Source organism: Paramisgurnus dabryanus, chromosome 22 (assembly GCF_030506205.2).
Source record: "Paramisgurnus dabryanus chromosome 22, PD_genome_1.1, whole genome shotgun sequence".
NCBI lineage: Eukaryota > Metazoa > Chordata > Actinopteri > Cypriniformes > Cobitidae > Paramisgurnus > Paramisgurnus dabryanus.
The window spans coordinates 12,612,194-12,638,453 of NC_133358.1; the positions used below are offsets into that span (position 1 = coordinate 12,612,194).

Here is a 26,260-nt window from a genome sequence, read left to right on the forward strand (position 1 = left end):
ATGAAGCATTCCAGAGAGCCGTGTAATAAGAAGAGATAAGGCTTCTTACATAAAGTATGAAAAGAAAAAATGCTGGGGACAAACCGAACCAGTGGTTTAAATTACATTAGATTTTTTATATTTTATTCAACAATGGGTTAAAACAATACATCATTTTGAGTTTAAACAACCCAGCATAGATTAAAGCAATAAACCCCGAGAAGCAGTGGGTTACCAGTGCATTTTATAACAGCTAAGGGGCGTTGTTAAACCCCCTTAGCTGTTATAAAATGCACTGGTAACCCAACGCTTCGAGGGGTTTATTGCGTTTATAAGACGGTTACTTCATATGCATAACGTTAGCGGGATTTTATAAAATAAAACCCAAAAAAGTTGTAATTATATTAGTACAAATATTACTCTTCTGCCAAACAAAGTAGTTCCTCAGAATCAAGTGTGACTAACAGAGCGCAGTTCCCAACCAACACAGACACAGCAAAGACACAATGAAAATATGATTTAAGACTGTGGTGTTTATTTTATAAATAACCATTCATCTAATTTATACATTAACATTTATATCGTGCAACTGTTGAAGTGATGATCAAATATGCTTGGAAGCATGCTGAACTCTTTCCCCGTCAGCATTTTTTTTTTTTTTAAGTTGCCACCCAGTTTTAGTTTAATGCCTTCCAGAAAATTATCTTCTTTATATAAACATAAAATATCAAATTAAAGAACAGACCATCCGCTTTGAAACAACAACAAACAAAAAAACATTTCATCCTACCTTCATTTGAACTCTTATCACCTCTCAAATTTTTTTATTAAAAGCGGAGATAATTCCATTTTTGTAAAGAACTTTAGTAAGAGATCAGTTTCAGACGGAGCCATGAACAGTACTACACGGTGTTTTCAGTGAATGCGTCAGTGTTTAACTTCTTTAACTCTGTGGACCCTGTACCGGGTCCAGAATTATCTTATTTTGACTTAATATAAAATATTCCTGTAATTTGTAATGGTCTGTCATGGACCCAGTACCACATATGAGATACTGTTTGAAAGCTTAGACTCTCTACTTTCTGCAGATATGCATCACTTTGACATATCTTTTACTGTAAGAAAGTTATTTACAATTAATTTACACCATCACCCCCCGATATTTGTTAATATCTTTTAATATTCATATATTTCATGTTTTTCAAGTATGACAAACATGGGCAAGTCTTATATCAAATGAAAGCTCTCAGTCTCAGGAATAAGTCTGCAGCGTTATTTTTGTCCTATTATCATCACCTATCTAACAATCATCGAATGAATAATGAGGTAAAAAATGGTCTTTTGTAAACATATGTGAAACTTGAGTGTGGACTGCCTCAGATAGCACATATAGCCACAAATGATACACCATCTTTTATCTTAGGTCCTACTCTAAAAAATGAGTCCATTCACAGCATTTTCTTTGGTTGTGTGCATAATTAATCCCTTGCTATTTATTATATGTGGAAAACAAAAAATTAATATTTATATGAAAAATTTATTTTCGCACACTTCAGTAAAATGATAATAACTTTTGAATGCAACATGCTAAAGAGTTCATTCTTTTTTTGGGTGTTTACTGTCTGCTGCTGCTAACAACCAGAACTGTCTGCAGTCTGCTAGAGCACCCAGAACCAGAGTTATACACTATCAAAGATAGTATTTACAACATAAAAAAAGAAAATTTGGTGTTTTAGCATATGAAAAACCACATAAATAACACTATTTGTCACAAACAACAGCTTTTTATGTAACTTCAAAGGGATTTTTGCAAAATGATATAAAGATATTGCATTTATTCCACTGTATGTGGTTATGGGAGCACTTCAAATGTTTTTAGGCAGATATTGTATACCAAAAGCGTACAGTATTAGTCCTCCCATCAGTTGGAGAAAATAACTTTTGCATTTATTATGATAGAGAAAAAATTCCTTTTTCCTCTGTAAGCTGGCAATTGCTGGAATCAAACAAAACTGTCTGGAGGTTTCGTTACCACTCAGGGCCAGAGTTATACACTTTTAAATACAGACTTTAGAAAAAAAACATCAATAAGCGCCTATTTATTTTTGTGCTTATTAGAGAACTGACAACACATACAACCATGTTTAGCACTTTTAACAGTGTTTTATGTAATTTCAAAGGGTTTCCTGTAAAATGATACCAAACTTTTGTATGTGCACCTCTGCATGTGGGTATGGGAAGCTTTTGAAATTGGGTAGGCCAAATCCAGGCAAAAATCCCCAAAATAGCCTCAGGGTAAGATCGCCACCCAGTGGATAATAGCGGACGTATGAACTTGAGTTATAAAATCCTCAGACAACGTTTTCTCTTTATCAACAAGATGACTCAACAATATTTATTGACATTCATCTGGATATCGCCATTAATTGTGCAATTGTATACAAATTAAAAATATGATTTAAGACTGTGGTGTTTATTTTCATAAATCAATACGCAGTAACAGTGGCGCAGTGATACTTATGTAATGTGGTCTGAACCGTGAGGTTACCAGTGTATTTTATCACGGCTTAGAACGCGTTTCAACCAATCAGAATGAAGAACCAGAACTGCCCGTTTTATAATAAATTACAACCCAATGGGTTGTCCCTATGTGAGCCGATATGATATATCATATACACTCCTTATTTTTATCAAGAAATAAATACTTTTAAATCCCAAAACATCGTTCTTGTAACTTAACAATACCTCTGAAGTGACTTTTGAAACCGCTTTTAGATACTAGCCAAGGAACGCCCATCAAGGGAAGGCATGTCACACGGTGTCGATCACTTTTGTAGCTAATGTGACTGTAGGGTAAGTTTTGATCGCTCTGCATCTGATCTATCAAAAGTCCTTACAAAAATTTATTTATCTCAGCTTTTTGCTCAAAATGTTTTGTTTTTGAAGAAACCTACCCATATTTGAGAGGTGAAAAAAGAGAACTAATGAAGGTAGGATAAAAAGTTCTGTTCTTTCATTTAATAATATATTGTATGTTTATATATTTAAAGAAGAGCATTTTCTGGGAGGCAATTAACTTTTGTGAAAATCATGAAAAATGCTGGCGGGGAAAGAGTTAAAAGGGACATTATTGAAACACCATCTGAAGTGCCAACCTGCAGGCTGTGCCGTAGATTCACCATCTGGGTCTGTACTGTTGTTTCTGTCGGGCGCGCAACCAGCCGGTTCATCATCCGTGGCCATGGTTCTCTGAATGTTCTGATACCTGCACAGATAAATGATCATTCAGGGTTACACTGTACCACTAATACAGTAATTCTCAAAGTGTAGTCCCACCCAGTGATCCGCCAAAAGATGACCTAAACTAGGCAAGTGTTTATACAATCGTCACTTATTTAAGTAGATTTTTAATGCACTTGCAAAACTGATATCAGTTCTTGCCATTCTGTTTTAATAACATAAAAATGGATCGGTGGCTAAACCAAAGAGGAGTCAAAAGAAAAGATCAAGCGTCAACTGAAAGCAGCTAAAATCCACAGATCTATTAGTTTTGTAATATACTAGTTTTCGTTTCATGTGTAAAATCCCTGTAATTTCAGTGATTTTGGATATTAAGGGGAATTTTTTTTAGCATTTTATTTTTACCATAGTTACAACCATAGACTTCATATACCCACTACCTCAGTTTTAAACTAAGGGCTCTTTGGAATGACATTAAGTGGGACCTAGGCTGTTATACTATGTTTAATTGCAGTTTTTTTTTTCACATGTGCAGTTTGTTGTTCATATTAAGCTGTAACTCATTTCACATTTACTTGTTCAAATGAAATAAAATTCATATAATAATTTCTGAACATAGCATTGCATTTGTGTTTAAAATTAGTTTTTGACTTGAAACAGTTGCATATTAAACTTAAATTAAGCTTATCCTTCCTATTTTGTTGTTTTTTGGGGGCGTGTTAGAGTGGGACTCTGTTAGGTGGTCCTCAGAAAAAAATTGGAAGTGGTCCTTGGGCTGAAAAAGTTTGAGAAACACTGCACTAATACATCTTTCCGTGTGGCACCCAAGATTTTAGACTGAGAACTCTTTTGAAGTTTTGTAGACTTGAACTCGCTTTCAAGTAAATAGCAAAATGGCTTTTTTAAACAAACAGAATGAAGAACCAACCAGACATGGTTTTATCTTTAAGTGATGCCAAATTAGCTTTGTGTGGACGAGTAAGAGACCCATAGAGGTATTTAGAAAAGATCCCAACCCACAAATCAATGTCTCTTGACACAAGTGAGCTACCAGTGGCGCCACTAAGATATGCTCACCTAAACCAGAGAGAGAGAGAGAGAGAGAGAGAGAGAGAGAGAGAGAGAGAGAGAGAGAGAGACCACAAAACAATGGTCGATTTCAATTATGGAATCTGAATGAAACATTTCTACTTCAAAAGAGTCATCCAAACACATTGAATCTAGATTTATGCAGTGATTTGAATAAAGGCGTCTTCAGCTACGAAAAACTTATTTGTAATTCAATGCTTATTTTCAAGTTCAGCTAAAAATAAAATCAATCAATATTAAAGACCCACTGAAATCCCTTGACTTAAAGGGCCCATCTATTTTTTATAGTGTCACTGGCTTGTTCAACTTTCTGTGGCACCGCAGAGTAGTTTAATTTCGACTCGCTCTCAGATTTGTTACACATCGTTGGAAAGCTTAGAAACTGCACGTTCAGAATCTATGAATAACTCAAAATGCCCCAGATCCGATTTGTGTCCCTACTTTCCGTAACCGGTCACATATGTTCAATTTCAATTTAATCACAGCTGGCTAGTTCTAAACTTCAAGACATTCCCACATACAGGGCACTAAAACCAAAAAATATAGTTCCTGAATCATTTACCTATAAAATCCTTACATAGGCAGATGGGGAATAGTTTTTGTGGGAATGGCAGAGGTAACCAGCTCAATATTCAAAATAAGCGATTTACACCTTCCCAATATTTATACAATGGTTAATGTTGTTGACTCATCAACGCATCCAATGTTAAACCAAATGTAGACAGACTTCTAGTGCTTTAACCTGTGTGTACTCTAGGTGGCACCATAACACAGACATTCTTCAATAGTGCAGGAGTACCAAACATCTTCTTTTTATTATATTGCAAAATAGATGTCCGCCACTGAATAATGACTATTATTTAAAATAATGCTGAAACTATATAACCAAACTAGGCTACCGTATATACAATGTCACTGAGCATTATAGATGTGAATATATGAGTGTGTATCTTTATACCTTCTGTTAAGCTGTTCCATCTGATGTGTGGAGCTTGACCTCTGCATCCCGCTACTCTTTGCTGCATGGCTGGGTCTCTGCCACGTGGTGGTGCGATTTACATGGTCCACGTAGAAAACACGGCCGTGACTGTCGATCCTTGCCTCCCAGTCTGTGCCAGATGAACGACAATGCAATCGTTAAAAACATACAAAAATACATTGCATTAGTAGAAAGTTTCGAAACTTAAAAATGAAAGCTAGTAATGCATATTTTATGCAAACATCATGCATTACATTATATAGGTAACTACAGTCTATATATACCTTAAGTAATGCATAAAGCATGCTAAATATGCATGCAAACCACACATACTGTATGCCACGTTTTTTGGGGCAAGGACCCCTTAGATGAGAGAGGCAGGGACCCCCTGATACTAAATGTATAAAACAGAGCTATTTAATTAAGCAGTAAAGTAAGACAAGCTTCTTTAACGGTGCCTAATGATGCCCTGTGGGCAACTAATCCCCGGTTGAAGACCCATGCTGTATATAGACAAGCACAGCAAACACACAAACATACACAGAAACCAAGCTCTTTGTCATACACATACATCGAGCATGGTAAACAACACTTTATCAAGTCATTTTTGTTTGTATAGCACTTTTCACAAAATAGAAGCCCCCAAACTTTATTGTGAGTATGTGTAATACAATCTAAATTTAGGGATCGTTCTCCCTCAGAAATGGTGCACTTTGATTTATTAATTTGTGTTAGTCTGTGTATACTGAAGTACCCTTTGCATCATGTTTGAGACTATTATTTTGTTCTGTTCCATCCTGTCCACATCTGTGCCTTTTCTTGGGTACAATGATTAAAAAATGTAAGCCCTTATTCCTGGAAGTCACGTACTGTTAGCCAATCAGATTAGATCTTCCTAGAACTAGTAAGTGTTTTTCTGTTTCATGTGGATTTGGAATGAACACCGGGCGGCCCGTAAGCATGCCGTCTGAGGCTGAAATTATACTTTGGGCCTTGCCAAGCTCGAGCACTCAAAGGGGAATGGGATTTGATTTATAGGTCTCCAAAGGGAACAAATGGAGCACTCGCACTTGCCTGTGCTGTGCCTGATTCGGAACAACAACAAAACTGACGTTTTTCCAAACCACATTAATAACCGGACTTGTAAATAACGGATTGGCACATAAATCAGTCAACAGATGTCAATATGCTACAAATATCATTTGCATCTTTACCAAAACATACCAATATTTTGGACAATGGCAAAGAGGTTTAATTCCATAGAAATATTTTAGTATACGACTGTTTGAAGTAATGATATACAATGTAAAAAGTGAAAGTTGGATTAACTTAAAAAAATACTTCCATTGGTAACATCTAAAAAATTTTAACTTTAAGTGAAAAATGTATGTTGATAAAGTTTTTTTTTTTAAAAGATTTTAAAAAGATTTTTCACTTAACGTTTTTTAAGTTTTACCAAATTTATTTTTATAAAAAGATCCAATTTTAACCTTTCACAGTGTAGCAGCTCCTAAATTCATATGAAAAATTGAAAATCAAATAACACTTTGAAATATATAAACTCCACAATGTCATTCATTCCTAATACATTTCTTAATGCTAAACTGAACTGTGTGCACGTTCCAGAACTTCCAGTAAACGTGAAATACACCTGTGGTAACTCTGCTATAACACTTTTGTAAACTTAAAGGATTAGTCAATTTTCTTAAAAAAAAAAAAAAAAAAAATCCTGATAATTTACTCACCACCATGTCATCCAAAATGTTGATGTCTTTCTTTGTTTAGTCGAGAAGAAATTATGTTTTTTTAATGAAAACATTTCTGGATTTTTCTAATTTTAATGGACTTTAATGGACCCCAACAGTTAACAGTTTTAATGCAGTTTAATATCGCAGTTTCAAAAGACTCTAAATTATCTCAAACGAGGCATAAGGGTCTTATCTAGTGAAACGATTGTCATCTTTGGCAAGGAAAAATAAAAAAATGCACTTTTAAACCACAACTCCTCGTCTATCTCCAGCTTTGTGACGAGCCAGCGCGACCTCACGTAATACATCATCACGTCAAGAGGTCACGGATGACGTATGCGAAACTATGCCCCAGTGTTTCCAAGTCTGTTGTTGTTGTTGTTGCTGTTACGTGTTGGGGTCCATTAAAGTCCTTTAAAGTGAGAAAAATCCTGAAATGTTTTTCTTAAAAACATAATTTCTTCTCGACTGAACAAAGAAAGACATCAACATTTTGGATGACATGGTGGTGAGTAAATTATCTGGATTTTTTTTAAGAAAATTTACTTTAATCCTTTAAGGGGAGCGACTGACTTTCGGGCCACTGTATATGACAATACGATGACATACCATCACTGTTTCGCAGTAGTAGTATGTAGGTAACTAGACAGTGTATATTCGCAAAAATACAATACAAAGTAGAAAAATCTTCTGGGCACCTTTTTATACTGTATATCCTAGAGTGGATAAAAGCTTTCTGGAGCTGATGGCTGATGGCTTCATCATTTAAAGCCCCCCAACCTAAAAAATGCACTTTTAAATGTGTTTCTATTAGAAAATGAGTCGCCAGTGTGTGTGCAGAAACATCCTGTTATTATATAAATCCATCTATTTTTCTTTGTGTAATCTCCTTTAAATGGCAACAGTCACACAAATCAGGCGGTTGGGGACCCCCTATCAATGTGATGTCACAATGATTGCACCATTATGAGTGCATATTTCAACCTTCTGCCAGAGGTGCATGTTTTGATGTAGTCCAAAGCACGTGTAAACGCTCTACCTTCTTTGCATACGGGGAGGGAAAAAGAAGGAAAATCAGCTTGTTATTTTAATTGGTTCCACAAATGCCCATGTTCAACATCGTATAATGAAAGAGCTGTTGTGGTGTATTTTGGGCTGAAATTTACAGACACATTCTAGGGATACCAGAGACTATTTTTATATTGCTGAAAACACCTGGCTAGCGGCCATTTAAGGATAATTGGAAAGAAATCAGTTTAGCTTACTATGCAGTATTTGCTGTTGTCAGCTCTCCTGAGGAGGTTTATTAGACTATTTTTAGCATTCTGAATTTGTTCCTATTTTACTGTGAACCCAAAGCTCAGCAGGGTTCACACAAGCGTGACTCTGCACTAATCCTGAAAACCAATACACAAGCAAAAATCTGAGATTCGACTGTAAACCGCCATCTGTAGAGGGTTTTAAAAATAAAAAAACTGTTGTGCTTCAGAAATGCTGGGTTATTTTTAATGCAACGTTGGGTCTTAAAGCAACACCAAAGAGTTTTGGCTCTTTGCTCCCCCTACAGGTTAGAAGCGTAATTGTCCATTACCCACTGTCATAAATACTGAGGCATAGCTGGCTCTGATTGGATTGTAGGTCTGCCGTAAAGCAAGTTTTTGTAGTATTCACTCGGACTACATGACCACTACCCGACGTTTGGAAACTTCTTTAGTGCGGTTTTGGCCGATAGAGGGCTGCAAAGCGAATGTGAAAGTGCTGTTCATCCTGTTTAGAGTGGATGAACGACTGAAACTGTTTTGGAAGCGTTATTTTAAGGTAAAAAAAACTCTTTGGTGTTGCTTTAAAGCAACAAACACAGCCATTGGGTTAAATGAACCTAGAACATGTTTATATTTGACCCAATAATGAGATTAAAGAGCAACTATTGTACGATTCACGTTTTTAACTTTCCTTTGGTGTGTAAGTGTGTATTAGTACATGTTAACGATATGCAAAAACGGTGACAAAGATCGTCTCCAACGTAAATCTCTTTTCTTGGACTACAAAAAACACACGGATTGCAGGCAACAGTTTACTTCCTGGGATTGCTGACGTAGACAAGACCGACATTATCATAATTCCTCCTGCTTCGGACTTACTCCTGTTAACTCCTGTTAGCATTGCATTGTGACCGAATCATTCAAACATGGTAATGAGCGTCACATTTCCGCCTGACATCAGAGATTTTCAGGGCAATCACAACGTACAGATTAGCTGGCCAATCAAGGACACAGCTTTTCAAATCCAGAGAGTGAAATCTGGAGCTGTATGGTATGGTATGTGGAAAATAATGTGTTTTTTTATCATAAACCACACGAACACATTGTATTATACCAAATACACAAAATAAAATAAATATTTTTGCAATAAATAGGTGCAACATTTTGGGTTAAAACAACATAGGTTAATTAACAACCCATCCGATTGTCCTTTTTTGACAAAAAATAACTCAGCGTTTTTTAAGTCGATTTGAAGTTAAAGCAACCTTCAGACCTTCTAGCACTAGCTTTAAATACAAACTTAGTATGCATACTCAGACTCTTTGGCCTGTTACTATGGCAACTGTGAAGAAACCTCTCCAGAGATCGGCTCACGACTATCACTTATCTCTTGAGAGACAAGCTCATTTATATCATTTGTGCTTTGAGTTCCCTGGAAATCCCTTTTGAGAAATCTTGTTCACAGAATCGAATCAATGCCTACGCCAAAACCAGAAAGGTTTTGATGTGCTCATTTGCCAAAGCAAGCACTTTGGAATGCGTTCCAAATAGCCGATACAAAATATTGTGGTGCAAGTGAACATCCAGTAAAGGTTTAGCTGTTTCTGAAAAGCCGATAAATGAAAAATCGATTATGTGAGAGGGAAAAGGAAGAATGTTGTTGAGATAATACTGGAAATGATTTAGGGGTGTCCTCGACTAAGGATTTACATATTCGAATCAGAATTGTCGAATCTTTCCATAGTCGACCGATAGTCGAATCATCTATGTTTGTGTGCATGGGTTGGGAGGGGGCCAGACCAGGTACAAATTGGTAACTTTTATTTTCTTTCACAAGCAGCACACATAAAGAACTTTCTGATAAAGTGACCAAAACTGTCCTTCAAGTAATAAACGAAGACAAAACTGACGATGCATTTATATATTTTTTTAAGGTCAAATGTAAGGCAACATTTGTTTAATTATTCCTCATAACATTTTAAAGCCACGATCTACAGAACATAACACAAAAATACATTTTGATAACTAAACCTAAAAAAATAACAAAGGTGATCCTGCCTTGGAAACTCCGGCTACAATTCAGTGTTTTTATTTAATTTGGAGAAGGCGCGTCAAAGCAGTCATGACCAAAAAAAACGACAAATGAGAATTGACAAATAATTTGTGATTGTGACTGTAAATGATAAAAACTTATCTTTATATACAATTCATTAAACTTTAATTTATAACAAGAAAAACACTGAAATTAATGATTTTATAGACACTACGCGTTATTATTTAGCACAGAAATACCTGCTTGCTTGCTTTGACTTTGATCATCTCTGCATTAACTTTAGATACAGAAAGACCGGATGATATTATTTATTTTAGGAATCTCTTTGCTATCATTTCAAAGTGAACACCGACCCACCATAATATTAAATCACAAGAAAGACATTCGTGTCAGGCAGAAATAGGTTCGGTGCAGATAGTTTCCGTTTCATCACTGAAAAAAACATTTTAAAAACTTATACTCGTCGAAAAACATCAGTTTTTTAATGTTTAGTTTGATGAACTCCTAAATATGAGACGCAGAGCACCTAGCCCGTTCGGCTAAATTACATGCGCAAGCATGGCCAGCACGCAATAGCGCAACATCGATACAACGAAAAGCTATCCAAAATGTAAATTAGATCAGAATTTACGTTTATAATAAATATTTTTTTTTTTAAATAAAATAAGGTCAGAAGTTACAAAGTGCAGAACAAATATGCAAAATGCCTCAAGTGCACGGAAACAAAACACAAGCCAAATAGTTAAATCAGATAACCCAAAGTGATTTATAAATAAAATAAAATATAGAAATTATTAAAAGAACGAAAGGCATAATATAATTTGCCAGCTTTGTCTTTTAAATGTAGAAACAAAGAGGCAATGGTTTATTAACATATAAACCTCTTATGAACGTGTAGCTCGGTCACAGGGGTTGTTGGATTTATTAACGCATTTTAAAAATATTTATTGAAAGCTGCTACTTCACATATTATTTGCAGCATTATCATAATATGCAGTATATTAATATATTGGGAGAAGCTGTTATATGTGAAATCAGATAATGTGTGCACCCATATACGGCCAAAATTGAATGATCCTCATTTCATAACACATCTGCGACGATTCGACTGTGAGATTGGTAGTCGAATCAGGCTTCTCCTATCGATGCATCGAATCTTCGACTATTCGGGGTCACCCCTAAAATGATTATGATGTTCCTGGTGAAGAAAGCATGGTAGCAATGCTGTGAGTGAAGCATTCATAATGTCTGCCGAATGAGATGGAGTGGATGCTTACTTTACATGAATAGTGCTTTACCACTGACACATACATGCAAACTTTGAAAAACATGCACATAACAAAAACACACACACATATATATATATATATATATATATATATATATATATATATATATATATATATATATATATATATATATATATATATATATATATATATATATATATATATATATATATATATATATATATATATATATATACAACTGCTTCTAACAAACTCATTTTCACACAAATGCAGCTAGCATGTCTGTTGCAAAAGCGAGGGTAAGGTTTGACTCAGGAGAGCTTACTTGGTGGTAATGGTTCATCCACACTTGGGTAAAGGTAAGGGTCAGGCCGCAAAGCAGAAAACTGAGTGATTGCATGATGACTGCTTTGCAAATGACAACGGCCTGTGAAACAAATGAAGGAAACAAATACAGGCCCATGACTTCATGACATGTCCAAAGGGGCCAGTCTCAAAAAGTGGCCCAGTTTACGTGAATTCAGGGACCATATAGTGTTTTTCAGTAAATGAGATGAGTAGAGGAGAAAATGCAATAAGAGAGAGTTATATTGGCTTTTAACAGGATCATCTTTAACAGTGTTTCTGAGTTTTAACAATAATTAGCTGCCAAACTCACTGTGAAAATGATCATGTTTATTTGGTTTCATATAGCAAATTGCATTGTAAATTACTTCAAAAAGTTTAAAGTTGTATGGCTTACTTTGTTAATGGTGTAATCTTGCTATGAAACTGCAAACGCAAGCACATTAAAGCTAGCTGAAAAGCTTTAGTGTAATGGATGCTGATGGAATGAATGTATCAAGCATGTTCAATATAGCATACTATTATTTATTGCAGTAAGTATATATATGCCCAGTATTAAAATGTATGAATATGTAGAACACCCTGTGAATCTACTACTGTACATTCGGTACACCCCCAAAGCATCAGAAAATAAAGCATTGTGACATGCCTTTTCTGTCATCATGAAAACCCTAAAGGCACACCTAGGTATCATTATGTAGATTAACTAAAAATGCCATTGCATTTAATGGTTCCATAAAGTACCTTTAAAGGGACAGTAAGTAGGATTTACCCCCATCTAGTGGTGAAATTGTATTTTGCATTCAAACGAAGAGTGCTCTCTAGCGCCTCGCTTTTCCAAATGCGAGTTGCAACTACGGTAGCCGTTATGAACTCACCGTTTTCTTTGTCCGTTTCAGCTGGTTCACGTGTTCTGAATAAAAACGTGTTTTGGAAACGCGTTGGTAGGCTAGTGCTTTTTGTCCCTCTCTGCTATTATAGTTTATCAATACGGCGGAATGACATGGGAGCCTTCGTGGACTTACCCGTTTAATGTAAGTAAATAGAAGAAATTCTAAGCTTACAAAGAAAAGTCAGATCATTGCCAGAGGTCATTTGACAATAATAAGGACATATGAATAAAGACATTGATTTTGATTAATAAAACACTTAAAATCCTACTTACAGTCCCTTTAACATCCATTTAAAAAAAGGTTCTTTGTATTGAAAAATAGTTCTTTAGGTTGTAAAAAATTCCTCACCTGAAGACCTAACACTTGGCCCGGCAACTGGTGATGCCTCCCCCTGACCTTCTCTCTGAGGACTTTCCTCAGACGACGAACCCCTCCACTGACCTGATCCTTCTACCGACTCCCTTATATCTGGGCTCTGCATGGAGTCGGAGACCGACTCAAAGGCACTGTTCTCTTCCTCCTCTTCCTCCTGTGAGGAGAAAACTGTGCTCTCCGACAGACGGGTGCTGTCTACTGAAGAAAGGCGTGTATGGCTGCAGAGATGGTTACGCCCCTCATAACCTGAGTTACTGTAGCATGAGGTACTATAACAGGACGTGCTATAGCAGGAGGTACTGTAGCAGGAATTGTCACACAGTTCACACTCGCTTTCTCGTGGTCGCCTTCGACTTCCTCCTCCACCCTCTACTTCCCCGTTTTCACTATCCAGTCGTGGAGTGGATGTTGAAGGCCTTTCACCCTCCAAAAGCTGAGTGAGTTCAGATAGACGCTCGATGGAGAGGCTACGTGGCAGGGTACGTCTGCAACATGGTCCAGGGCATTCGAGCACTATAGATGGGGATTGAGCTTCAGACACCTCATCTTCATCCACCTCTCCATTTTCCTTGTCTTCTTCGGGTTTAACAGTAAGCTCTTCTGAAGATCCGGCGTCAAGTAGCTCATCCTCATCCTCATCTTGACTGTCGTGACGCTGGGCTGAAGGTAAACTGTGCAGCAGATGATGAATGCGGATGTAGTGAGACCTCGGAGTTTCAGGATCACCACATGCCGAGGCAATGACTGTCTCTAATTCGGACACAGGAAGTGAGCTAGGCCGACTCTTGCACTTCCAGGCGCTCCTCCTGCAGGGTTCTTCCTCGCTCCCATCTCCTTCCATCGGTGCTTCCAGTTGTTCAGACCCTGTGCCTACTTCACCCTCCACATGCTCCACAGCCGAATCTTCAGTTGGTCCCATGTCACCTTCACCTGTGTCTTCAATGCCTTGGTTCTCCTGGACAGTTTCCTCCTGCATCTCCACAGGCTCTTGATCTGTTTCTTGTTCTTCAGTTTGTCCTTGAGCTGCATCGCTCTGTAGCACCTCTTCCTCCCTTTCACCTGTTGCTGGATCATTCATTTCAGCATTATCTAAACCTTCTTGTTCTTGTTGCATGTCCTTACTTGGTTCAACCGGAGATGCAGGCAGCACAAGTTCCTGAGTCTCGACTTCTTCAGAACATTCAGTAGTGATCTCTAGCCTATCAGGCCCCAAACTCAATGTGTCCTCTATAGGTAGGTCAGCAGGAGCTGGTAGGTCCTCATTGGGATCCTGCTCAGCCTGCTGGTCGGATATCACATCATACACTGGCATTGCAGTGAGTGACACCTCCTCATCATCTAGCACAGAGAGTAAATAAACATCAGTTCAGTTAAGCAGGCATATGGAATAACACAGATACCATTAGAAATAATATGCAATTTCCCAGAGACACTTCACCTGTTACCTTAGAGCAGGGGTGTCGAACTCAATTCCTGGAGGGCCGGTGTCCCTGCAGAGTTTAGATCCAGCCCTAATCAAAAACACCTGATGGCTTTAATCAAGGTCTTCAGGATTACTAGAAACTTCCAAACAGGTGTGTTGGAGCTGGTTGGAGCTAAACTCTGTAGGACACCGGCCCTCCAGGAACTGAGTTTGACACCCCTGCCTTAGAGAAAACAATTTAAAGGGACACTCCAATTTTTTGAAAATATGCCCAGCTCCCCTAGAGTTAAACATTGGATTATTTCCGTTTTGGAACCCATTCAGCTGATCTCCGGGTCTGGCGCTACCACTTTTAGCATAGCTTAGCATAATCCATTGAATCTGATTAGACCATTTAGCATCACCCTAAAAATAACCATAGAGTTTCGATATTCGTCCTATACTTTCATTCTGGTGTAATAATCAAGGACTTTGCTGCAGTAACATGGCTGCAGCAGGCGCAATGATATTATGCAGCAGCCGAAAATAGTCCCCTTGGTAACTTTCAATAGCTGGGGACTATTTTCCATCGGTCTTAGTACACGATGTAACTACAGAAGAGTCAAGTTTTAGGAGAATAGGAATAGGAAAAATATCTAATCTCTTTGGTTATTTTTAGCGCGATGCTAAATGGTCTAATCAGATTCAATGGATTATGCTAAGCTATGCTAAAAGTGGTACCGCCAGACCCGGAGATCAGCTGAATGGATTCCAAAACTATAAAAATCAAATTTTTAACTCTAGGGGAGCTGGAAAATTAGAATATTTTCAAAAAAGTGGAGTGTCCCTTTAAGGATTGCCTGCAGGTGCCAGAGAATTCGGAAACTCAGAAGAGCTCATCTGCTTGTCAGTTGTTTTGCATATTTGCTCTAGGTGGGATGACATAATTTTACCTGCCTGGCTATGTGCCTCTAAAAGGACAAGCAGATGCAGAAATAAACCATGGGCTCTGGCAAAATGTCTGAGGAAATGGCCTGCAGTGAATTGCTCTGTTTTTCATCTGTTATCTAATATGAATATTTCATAGTGTATTTCATATTTCAGTTGTTAGAAAAAATGTGTTAGAAAAAACATTGTAAAGTACAAACATAAACGTAAAAATGTATAGGTGGGACAGTCTAGCAGAATGGCTAACAATGCTAGCAGCTACTGGGCCATAAAAAACATGCTGTATTAGTTTCATTTTAAAGTCATTAAAACGTACCATCTATGAAAGTAATAAATAAAGTAATTTTAATGCTTCAAAGCTCATGCTATTTACGTGTCATGTAAAAGGGTAAGATGAAGCAAACCTGGATGAATAGAGGATGTTATCTCAAAGCGAAACTGCAGCAGCCCACTGACATGATCTGTTGGAAGCCGTCGACCTAAAGTGTAACTCACCACACGGTCTCTGTTTACACAAAAGAAAGATAAATATGCTTGACATTTTAAAATCCCACAGTGATGGTAAATACAGAACATATAACCATGAAATAAACAAAAATGAAAATAAAAACCACATGACCACACAAGCAGGTGTGTTTTTACTATGATGTAAATTCATAAATCTGCTTTAAAATATTAACTGTTCATTTACTGTATGTGACCATGGACCACAAAACCAGTCATAAGTAGCACAGGTATATTTGTAGAAATAGCCAACAATAAAGTCCATTTTCCATGAAGGCATTTGATAAATTTTCTACCTAAAATATATCAAAAATGTATTTATCATTAGCAATACAGTATTTGTTGCTAATGACTTAACTTTAAATTGCCAACTTTAAAGGCAATTTTCTCAATATTTGTTTTTTTTATTTGCACACTTAGATTTTCAATTTTAATCTCGAACAAATATTGCCCAACCCTAACAAACATCAATTGAAAGCTTATTTATTCAGCAATATTTTATTTATTTATTATTATTTAAAAAAAAAATCACTTATGACTAGTTTTGTGGTCCGGGGTCACATATATATTTTTTAGCATTTACATCTTTATTTTTGAAAACTAAGCATTTAAAACTAGAACCCCGGGGAAAAACGATCAGTTTAGCCAATGTAAAAATGTGTTAAAGGGTGTTGCAGGTTAACCACCACTGTTGATTAATGGCTACATAAATCACTCAAGATATGTATATCATTTTTAAAATGTCTCAAAAAAGGTCTTAAAGACCTTTTTTTTTATGTTTTTGGTATTAACGGTTTTTTTAAGCAATTCGGCGATGACGTCACGTTGGGTAGAAGTAGATGAAAGCCTCAGCCAGAGCCATAGAGATAGATGAGACATTTATTGCCGTTTTATTAATACTTACGTTTATAATATGGAAATCATATATACATAATAGGAAATATATAATGTTGTATACTGCAAAGTTACCCTGCTAATTATGATTTATGATATATGTGGAGATAAATAAAACTTTGCAAATCTGCTGATTCAATCCATTCATGTCCTGACCACCAGGCTAGAGAGTTTTAAACATCCTTAATCCACACTTACTAGTCTATCATATAATATCTAAAATATATTTTTATGTGAAATAAAAGGAAGTTTTGTTATATTGTTTATGCGATCATAACGAATCACACGATCATTTTATACACAGAAGCAGCGGTCAGCAGCTGCAGCGGGCTTGAATCAGACCGCATACTGCAATAAACAGGCGTTCGGCGGCTTTTTACATCAAAGGATGACAGGCTAGAAACCAATCAAATCACTGATCCCCGTATTTTTATAAATCCTGAACATGATTGGACCGGCCGAACGGGTTGAGCACTTTTATATTTGTTGAGCAGAGAGGCTGCATAGTTTGACCAGCGGGCTGCGGGAACCGGCCGCACATCAGACCTACAGACGGTGTTGCTAATATAACTCCCAATGTATAACTATTATCAGACCGGCCAACCGGGAAAGTCCCGACTCTCCCGACTGACACTCCGCTACTGGCTGTAGGGAAATGTGTGCGTTTTGATCGGTGTTCGAGGCTCTTACCCCGCGACCTGCCTGAATCCATTTGTGCTGAAGATCGCATACACCCATTTCAGCAGGATTATGGTCCCCCTCAAACCAGCACGCACGAGTATGTTAATTGTTTGTTTACTTTCTACACGAAGTTATACTAACGCTATCTGGCTTTCTGCCTATCTCTCTATACTAGCCCATCTGTCTGTCTGTCTGTCTGTCTGTCTGTCTGTCTGTCTGTCTGTCTGTCTGTCTGTCTATCTATCTATCTATCTATCTATCTATCTATCTATCTATCTGTCGTTCTGTCTATCTAGTCTATCTATCTAGTCTATCTATATCTATGTATTTATCTATAATTTGCATTGATATAATCTGAATATTGTACTTTACTCATCTCTCTAGTCACTCTCAATGCTCTTAAGGCAAATTCTCTCCCCAACGTGACGTCATGCAGTGCGTTGAGGGGGAAAGGAGAATCCTTGCAAACGCTTCACTTTTTCGTTTTGTATTCCGTTTTGTGATAACCAACAACATAAAATACAATGGATAACAATTTAAATGTTTATTATCAACAAGCAAATTGCCCAAATTCGTGGAAATATTTTACCTGCAAAACGCCCTTTAATAGTTTAGCAGCTTTAGCATACTCAGCAGCATGTAGTAAAATGTATAGAAGTTATTAAATATTTAGTCAGATGTGTTTGATGAATTACCCAATAGCATGTTTCTCCAGCAGCCTCTGGACAGGCACCACCAGCTTCCCCAGAAAGCGCTTGATGATGGGTCTGCTCTTGGCGAATTTATCCTTCACCTCAATCTCCAACACGTCCGTCGGCAAGGACACAAAGTTAAAACGCTGTGAATGTGAAAATAAAAACCAAATGTTTGCTGCATTTAGGCTTTGGTTTTACATCAACATATCATTTTCAAGCATTGATATTCTGCTGGGGTTTTTTCTCTCAATTCTCCATGAATGACGCTACTCAGCCCCGCCGCTCCCATATCGCGCATCAGGCACTGTGCGTAGGACACCAGGTGGTGCTGAGAAGGCACCAAAACAATAGCCTAATGAAAAAAAATTATAATGCTGATAGAATTTCATTAGTCTATAGAAATATTATTAGGCACTTTTTATCCATGTAAATGTTACAAAAAAAGGGGGGACGAGATAATTTAATTGCGCTAGTATAGAAAGTATGCCCCCCAGTCTTTGATGGTCCGTGCAGGTTGATCGCGCGGGCGCCTGACGAAGTTTGACAGAGGCCGTTTCTCAATCTGAAGGCTGCAGCCTCCAGAGGTCGCATTTCTAGGCTGCATACATCATCAAAACGTTCTTATTTCGTAATATTAACGATTATGAAGTTGACTATTATTCTTAGTTAATCGTAAATTGTTTTAATATGCTTATGACTTGCTAATGTAATGTTCAGTTAACTAAAATAAACCAGGCTTGATGACGTATGCAGCCTGCATATGAGACCTCGCGCAGGTTGCAGCTTTCGGATTGAGAAACGGCCAGTCAGTAGGCAACTTTTGGAAATGGCCCGAAAAGACAGCAGGGGTCAGTATCGGAAAAAAGAAAAAAGATGAAACTGCGGGATGATGCCCGTGCATCACTTGCAGGTAAGTCCATCATCTTTAATTCCTAAATAAGGGAAATGTGCATGGCTGCAGCTGCTGCTAATCGTAATGCGCCTCGATCTTGCGGTGCTGATATTAATGTTAGCAAACTATGTTGTTATAAGTTATAACTTCAGTGCAAGCTAAATTGAGATTTTACTGTAAAACATTACCTATGCATTTTACAAATAACTGACGGCAGCTGTTACTTTCTTTACTACGTTTTTTTAGATATTGAGCAGTTAGTTTATTTTGTGGTTTATTTTGACGTGACGGTGGTTAATACTTAGTTAATGTTAGCAGTCAGTGCACATGGTAGGCTAACAATTCCTGACTGTTAAATATATATAAATATAAAATGTCATGATATGAAGCAAACATTACTGTGACACTTAGTTCTCTAAATCTTTGTAATATTTAAGAATTTTGAGTATTCTTGTTATTGATGTTTATTTAATGTAATTTATTTAAAGTGACATTTTACTTGGGAAAAACATTGATTATTTTGATAATTTAAGTTTGGTATTTGTTCTATTTTGCTATTCTATAAAAGTTTGCACTTTCAAATGTGTGTGTTGACTAAAGCTGTGAAGATGTTACTTTCTGCTATTAAGTTATATGTTTGGTAATAAAAAGTTAAACTGGCAAAAAACAAACAAAAAAATTCTCAGGGTCGGGGGGGGGGGCATTATAAAGGAATTATGCTTAGGGCACCAAAATGGCTAGCAGCGGCACTGATGCTACTAATATGTCACCTGAACTAAAATATGTTTCTTTTCCTAATTATTAAAAATAAGTTCAATATATGTGATACATACATTTATAAACATACATTTACAATAAGTGTGCTCTGGGTAAAAGTATACGTGAAATAACATTAAAAAGAATTGCCTCCTTCTGCCCACAAACTGTCTCACTCTCAGCCCTCCTTTTAATCCTTTTTAATGCAGCTTTCCTCTCCATTTAGCATGAAAGACGTACAGTGTTTCACGTAATTGCATGCTTTTAATGCATATAGGATCCTTGCTGGGATTTCTGATGGCTTTGTTTGTCTACATCTACATAATGCAACTGAGGAAAAAAACACTGCAGTGTGCGGCAAAGGTGGGAAAATAGTTGAAAAACAGGTCTCTTAAAATAAGAGGAATATTTTAGTTGGTTTACTTGAAGTCCCTCTGTTGTAAAAAATAAGTTTTTGATTGTTACTTATGTGCATGTGGTGTTTTTAATATGCTTTAATACAAACCATGTGCAAAGTTATCATTTAACATTATTGTTGAGTATTTTCTCCATAAAGAAAGACTTCTCATTCCTTTGATTTGAAAACGCCTTGTTTCCTATACGTCACAAACATGCAACCAATCACATCATCACAGGTGAACGACTGGATCAGTAGTTCGAGCCATTTATTTTATGTATGGATGCCATATTCTTGGCGCTGAAATGATTACAGCACTGCTGCTTCAGCTCTGCTTCTGCGATGCTCACACGTACAGTGTGAATGCTCTAAACTGTTAAAATCAACGCAAAAGTTCACATATGCATTGAGTAAAACCTGACTTTATGTGTATAAAACTGCCAAATGCAGCATCTATTTACATTTATATCTATGGTTCAAGGTGGTGCAAAAAGTGGAGGCAGGGACTAATTTGCAAATATCAAATAGATCAATATTATGATGCTCAAAGATGAGTTTTAGGTGATCAAATTATTGACAGGGGACTTAATATCATCACTTCTCAGGGTTGTTATGTTGCACGATAAAACAGAGGTGTAGGCACAGAATTTGTCTCCATTCAGGGATGCTGCATCCTTCTGGCTGCCATCCATCTAAAAACCGTCTGTCTACGAAAGTGCAAAGACTGGACTGTTCATGTGGTAGTTAACCACACAATCTTGAATTCACTTTAAGGAGCCATTTCAAGCCAACGTTACATCAGCACCACAACTTCAAGCCTGAACTCAGCAGCTTTAGCAGTCATTAAATCGACCACTCACCCCCAAATAAATCCACTGTGTCCTCCACAGGCTCCTAAAACAGCCAGGCTTAGTAAACATTATGGTCAGAAGGGCAAGAAAAACACGACAGGAGACTGCTGCTTGGTTTTGATGTTCAGGTTTCCATGTTTACTCACAATAAATTGGTGCGGCAGTAATTTAGCGGTGATGCACTTAGAAGAAAATGTTGACACCAGCAAACAACTGCATGTTATTGAGAAAGGCTATCGAGCCTCTACAGGCCTCAGAAATAGCGGTTTGTTGGCAGAATCTGTTTGGGGCAAAGTCCTCTATGTGCAATTTAAAGTGATTGTTCATCCAAAAATTAGCTATTTTCATTTGTAAAGTTTTAAATATGGATACTTCCATTACAAAATTGCATCGATTACCCTCCAAAAAGGCCTTTATTTATTCCCCTGGAGCTGTGTGGATTACTTTTGTGAAGGATGGATGCACATTCTTTGGGCTTGAAAAAATGGACCCAATTTTCAACCATTACAAAGCTTAGAAGAGCATTTTCTAAAATAACAAAAAATCTGTTTGTCTAAAAAATGATGATCATATGTATGTTAGATGGCTTGAGGATGAGTAAATCATGGGTAATTTTCAATTTTGCATGAACTGCAAGTGCTGCAAATTTCAATTGAAAATTGTATAATGTATATGGGGACACACTTAGTCAAATGTGTCCAGAATTAACATGCAACACAAATAACAAAACAAAACATAAAATAAGTAATAACCGCAGTATTCTGAAGTACTTTGGGGTACCAACAAAAAACTAAAGTGATATACTGTAGTACCACCATGAATTTATCAATGCTTTTTGTAAGGTAGAACTACATAATACAGCCTTAGTCAGGATACTTTTAGCAGGACTACGTAAAATGTGTTGATATGCCACATTACAATGGATCTGATAGAGATGGAGTGCTTATTGGGAAAGGCAATGTGTCGGACTCAAACTTCATGATTTGTGACTGTCAGGGCAGGAGTTAATGCATCGGGGTCACGCAAGACAGGCCGGTAAAATGCTTCCAGAATGATAATAAATAAATTAGAGAGATGTTCACCTCTTTATGTCTGGTGCTATGAATCAGCATAACTGGCTGGCATAGCGTTCTGTTAAAGGCAGAACTCTCACCCTTGTCACAGCCTATAATAGCAATGCAATCAAACACAATAAACATCATGGGAAATGAGAGCACATGTCTCTGCAGATCATTTTTATGTGCTGCAAAACCAGTCTGGTATAATGCACATGCTTAAGAATCCACCACCGTGACCTGAGAGGTTACTGCTTTGGGTTAAGATTGAATATTTGAAGATTTTTCATCATCTTTTACCCAAAACAATAGATATCTTCTAAAAACGACCTCTATAGTTTACACTAATTTTATCCATTTTAGACCAAAAACATAAACACTTACTGACAGTTTCTTTATAAAGCATCAATAACTTAATTCAAAACGTGACCCTCTGAATAAAAAAGAGACATTGTTCTGAGACATTAACAGTGTGCAGGCAGCAAGGCATTATGGTAAAGACCACAACAACCCAGCAGGTCACGTTCATCCAACAATGAATATCCTGTAATAGTGTCATTACCCCCGAAGGACAATGATGCTGAAAACCTTCTGTAGCTCACGTTTTGCCCAACACTGGCTTTCATCCAAGTCAGCCAAGCGTTTAAAGAGAAATGGGCCCATAATTCACTTTACTGACATACTGCTAACCGCCTGACTAGTGCTGTGTATATCACATGCTGTACTGACTCTGAGGTTATCTCAGATGAAAAGTAGAGATGGACAAACTAATAAATGAATCCTGTAAGAAGTACAGACAGCATGTAGTATGGAACGCCACCTTGAAGCTATCCTGGGAAGTTCATATGTACAGTACAGTATAGATTTGCATGTAACACAGGCAAAAACAAAGCTCTTTCCCTACTGTACTTTCAGCTTTCTGTAATGCAACAAACAGAAGACTAAAGAATGCATTGTAGGTCTGAATATAATGCTTTGTATTTGTTCTGTATTTGTTTTTGATTACAGCCACAAACATAGTTTATCTGTATATGTAGCCTTGTTGATCTGTTAAAGGATTAGTCAATTTTCTTAAAAAAAAATCCAGATAATTTACTCACCACCATGTCATCCAAAATGTTGATGTCTTTCTTTGTTCAGTCGAGAAAAAATTATGTTTTTTGAGGAAAACATTCCAGGATTTTTCTCATTTTAATGGACTTTAATAGAGCCCAACACTTAACAGTTTTAATGCAGTTTAAAATTGCAGTTTCAAAGGACTCTAAATGATCCCAAACGAGGCATAAGGGTCTTATCTAGCGAAACGATTGTCATTTTTGGTAAGAAATATAAAAAATATGCACTTTTAAACCACAACTTCTCTTCTTCCTCCGGCTGTGTGACGAGCCAGCGCAACCTCACATAATTGCGTAATGCTGTCGAAAGGTCATGTGTTACATGTATGAAACTCACATTTGCGGTTCATTTTAAACAATAAACTGACACAAAGACATTAATTAGTATCATTCCACATACAACAACGTCGGAACGGTCCTCTTTCTCCACACACTGGGGCGTAGTTTCGCATACGTCATCCGTGACCTCTTGACATGATGACGTATTACGTGAGGTCGCGCTGGCACGTCACAGGACCAGAGATGGAGGCGAAGTTGTGGTTTAAAAGTGCATCTTTTTTATTTTTCTTGCCAAAAATGATAAGAAATTCACTTGATAAGACCCTTATGCCTCGTTTGCAATCATTTAGAGTCTTTTGAAACTGCAATTTTAAACTGCATTTAACTGTTAAGTGTTGGGGTCCTTTAAAATGAGTAAATAATCTGTTTTTTTTTTAAGAAAATGGACTAATCCTTTTGGTAAGTAGTATGTTCTGGTTATGTTTAATAGCTATCTTTATTAACAGCGTTAAAATATGCTAAATTATTTATATACAGTAATTCACAATTACGACAAAACTACTTGTCATATCATGTCATGCTTGTTTTGTCACAAGAAACACAAGAACCAATGAGATTCAAAGATATCTATGTGCTAAATGACTAAATAAGCTCAAAATATTAATATACTAGTCAACATTCGAAGTGGATCAAAAATGTTCATCAAAGTTGTCCTTAGACAAGAACGGGTATTGGGTAGCGGTTTTAGACAACTTTTAAGAAAGGTTTTGATCCACTTCAAATGTTGACTATTGTATATCTTTTGCACAATTGGTATCGCTTCGCTTCAGGAGACATCTATTAACTCTTTCACTGCCAGCGTTTTTTTTAAAAGTTGCCAGCCAACGCTTTTCATGATTTTCACCAAAGTTTAATGCCTTCCAGAAAATGTTCTTCATACAATATACCAAATGAAAGAAACAGACCCTCTGCTTTCAAACAAAAAAACCCGTTTCATCCTACCTTCAGTAGTTCTTTTGTAATCAGCTTTTGAATATGGGTAGCTTTCTGCAAAAACACCACAATTTGAGCAAAAAGCAGAGATAATTCCATTTTTGTGACGAACTTTTCATAGAGATGCCATTCAGAGCGATCTTTAAAACAGACACTGACATGCAGCCGCTTGCCATAGGGCAATACTTCCGGTTTTAAAAAGTTGCGGAAGGGTGCCACCTGGTGGATAATAGCGGTACTGCGGAAAGACGGAAAATCTCGTCATTGGCGGGGAAGCGTTTTCTCTTAATTGACGGGATATCTCGTCAATGGCGGTGAAAGAGTTAACTCACTGTAATCATTTAGATGTTTGTGCGTTTTTGAGTTTCGCTATGATCAGCCCCATATTAGGCAATAACATGACTTCATCTTAACTCTTCCCGCCATTGATCTCTTCAATTCGGAAAAAAATGCTTCCCTGCTAATGACAAGTTTTTACGGCAATACATATTTCCGCTGTTATCCACTAGGTGGTGCTCTTACCCAACTTATAAAACACTGAAGCGTCCACCAATCTAAAAACAGTCAAAACTCTGTGTATGTTTTGATCATCGTTCTGAATCTGATCTCTAACAAAAGTTTTTTACAAAAATTATCTCAACTTTTTGGTATTCATATATGAGATGTAAAAAAAAAAGACATCAAAATGAAGATAGAATGAAAATTTTATTGTTTGTTTGAAAGCAGAGGGTCTGTTCTTTCATTCAAAATATTGTATGTAAAATTTTCTGAAAGCCATTAAACTTTTATGGAAATTATAAAAATGCTGGTGTTGGCTGGCTTTTTTTTTTTTTTTTGAAAACGAAGGCGGTGAAAGAGTTAATATAAAATTATTTGTTTGTGTTAAACTGAAGAAAGGAAGTGATATACATCTGGGATAACATGAGGGTGATCAAATCATGGTGAACTATTCCTAACATTAAGCACCAAATCAATACTCACAAATTCTCAAACCATACAGTCTGCTAAGCTCTGACAGCAGCAGCACTTATCATATTGTCAATAGCCCATCAATAAATCTTTGTATACATTGATACTAAATATGCAAATGCAATGTTAAAGAGACGAGTAGCTCATTTAAGACTTTTGTCAAGAAATACCAAGGGAGGTGAAGCTAACAAGGCTTGTCCTCCGGTTATTAAGGGAGTCTTTGATCATGAGTAAATGAAAATCCCCAGAGGTTATTAAAGAAGCTGTAAGGATTAACCATCTGACACAGCAATGCATGAGCGTATGTGTGTGTGTGTACAAAAAATATAAGACAGCTCCTGTTTCTCACCATTTTGTTTTTAGATTGTAAATATTTTAATGATGTCATATATCAATACTGTAGTAAAATTATGACCTTGCCTGTGAGAATATATCCTTGATATCTTTAATATTGACTGAGTAATTTTGTGTCAAAGATTAAAATCAATGTGAAATCAAACTTTGATGATCTCATAATTAGATATGAGACTTTAGCCTGGATTTCACAGACAGGGTCACAAATAACACATTTCTTAATAAATAAATGGAGACGTTTAGGACTTTGCAGTGCCAGGAC

The 26,260-nt window shown here is 36.9% G+C and overlaps 1 protein-coding gene across 10 annotated transcripts in view; it reads right to left on the reverse strand.

Moving 5' to 3' along the window:
* hecw1a (HECT, C2 and WW domain containing E3 ubiquitin protein ligase 1a) overlaps positions 1-26,260 on the reverse strand; it is a 75,348-nt gene that overhangs the window by 20,987 nt on the left and 28,101 nt on the right. For 9 of the 10 annotated variants that reach the window (XM_065294814.2, XM_065294815.2, XM_065294816.2 and 6 more), the window contains 6 exons: positions 18,338-18,480; positions 15,968-16,068; positions 13,187-14,551; positions 11,926-12,027; positions 5,267-5,417; positions 3,135-3,244 (listed from right to left, as the gene is read on the reverse strand). In XM_065294814.2, coding sequence (XP_065150886.2) covers positions 3,135-3,244; positions 5,267-5,417; positions 11,926-12,027; positions 13,187-14,551; positions 15,968-16,068; positions 18,338-18,480 — 1,972 coding nt within the window. The remainder of the gene's footprint in view (positions 1-3,134; positions 3,245-5,266; positions 5,418-11,925; positions 12,028-13,186; positions 14,552-15,967; positions 16,069-18,337; positions 18,481-26,260) is intronic. The other variant, XM_073813203.1, reaches the window with a different exon arrangement.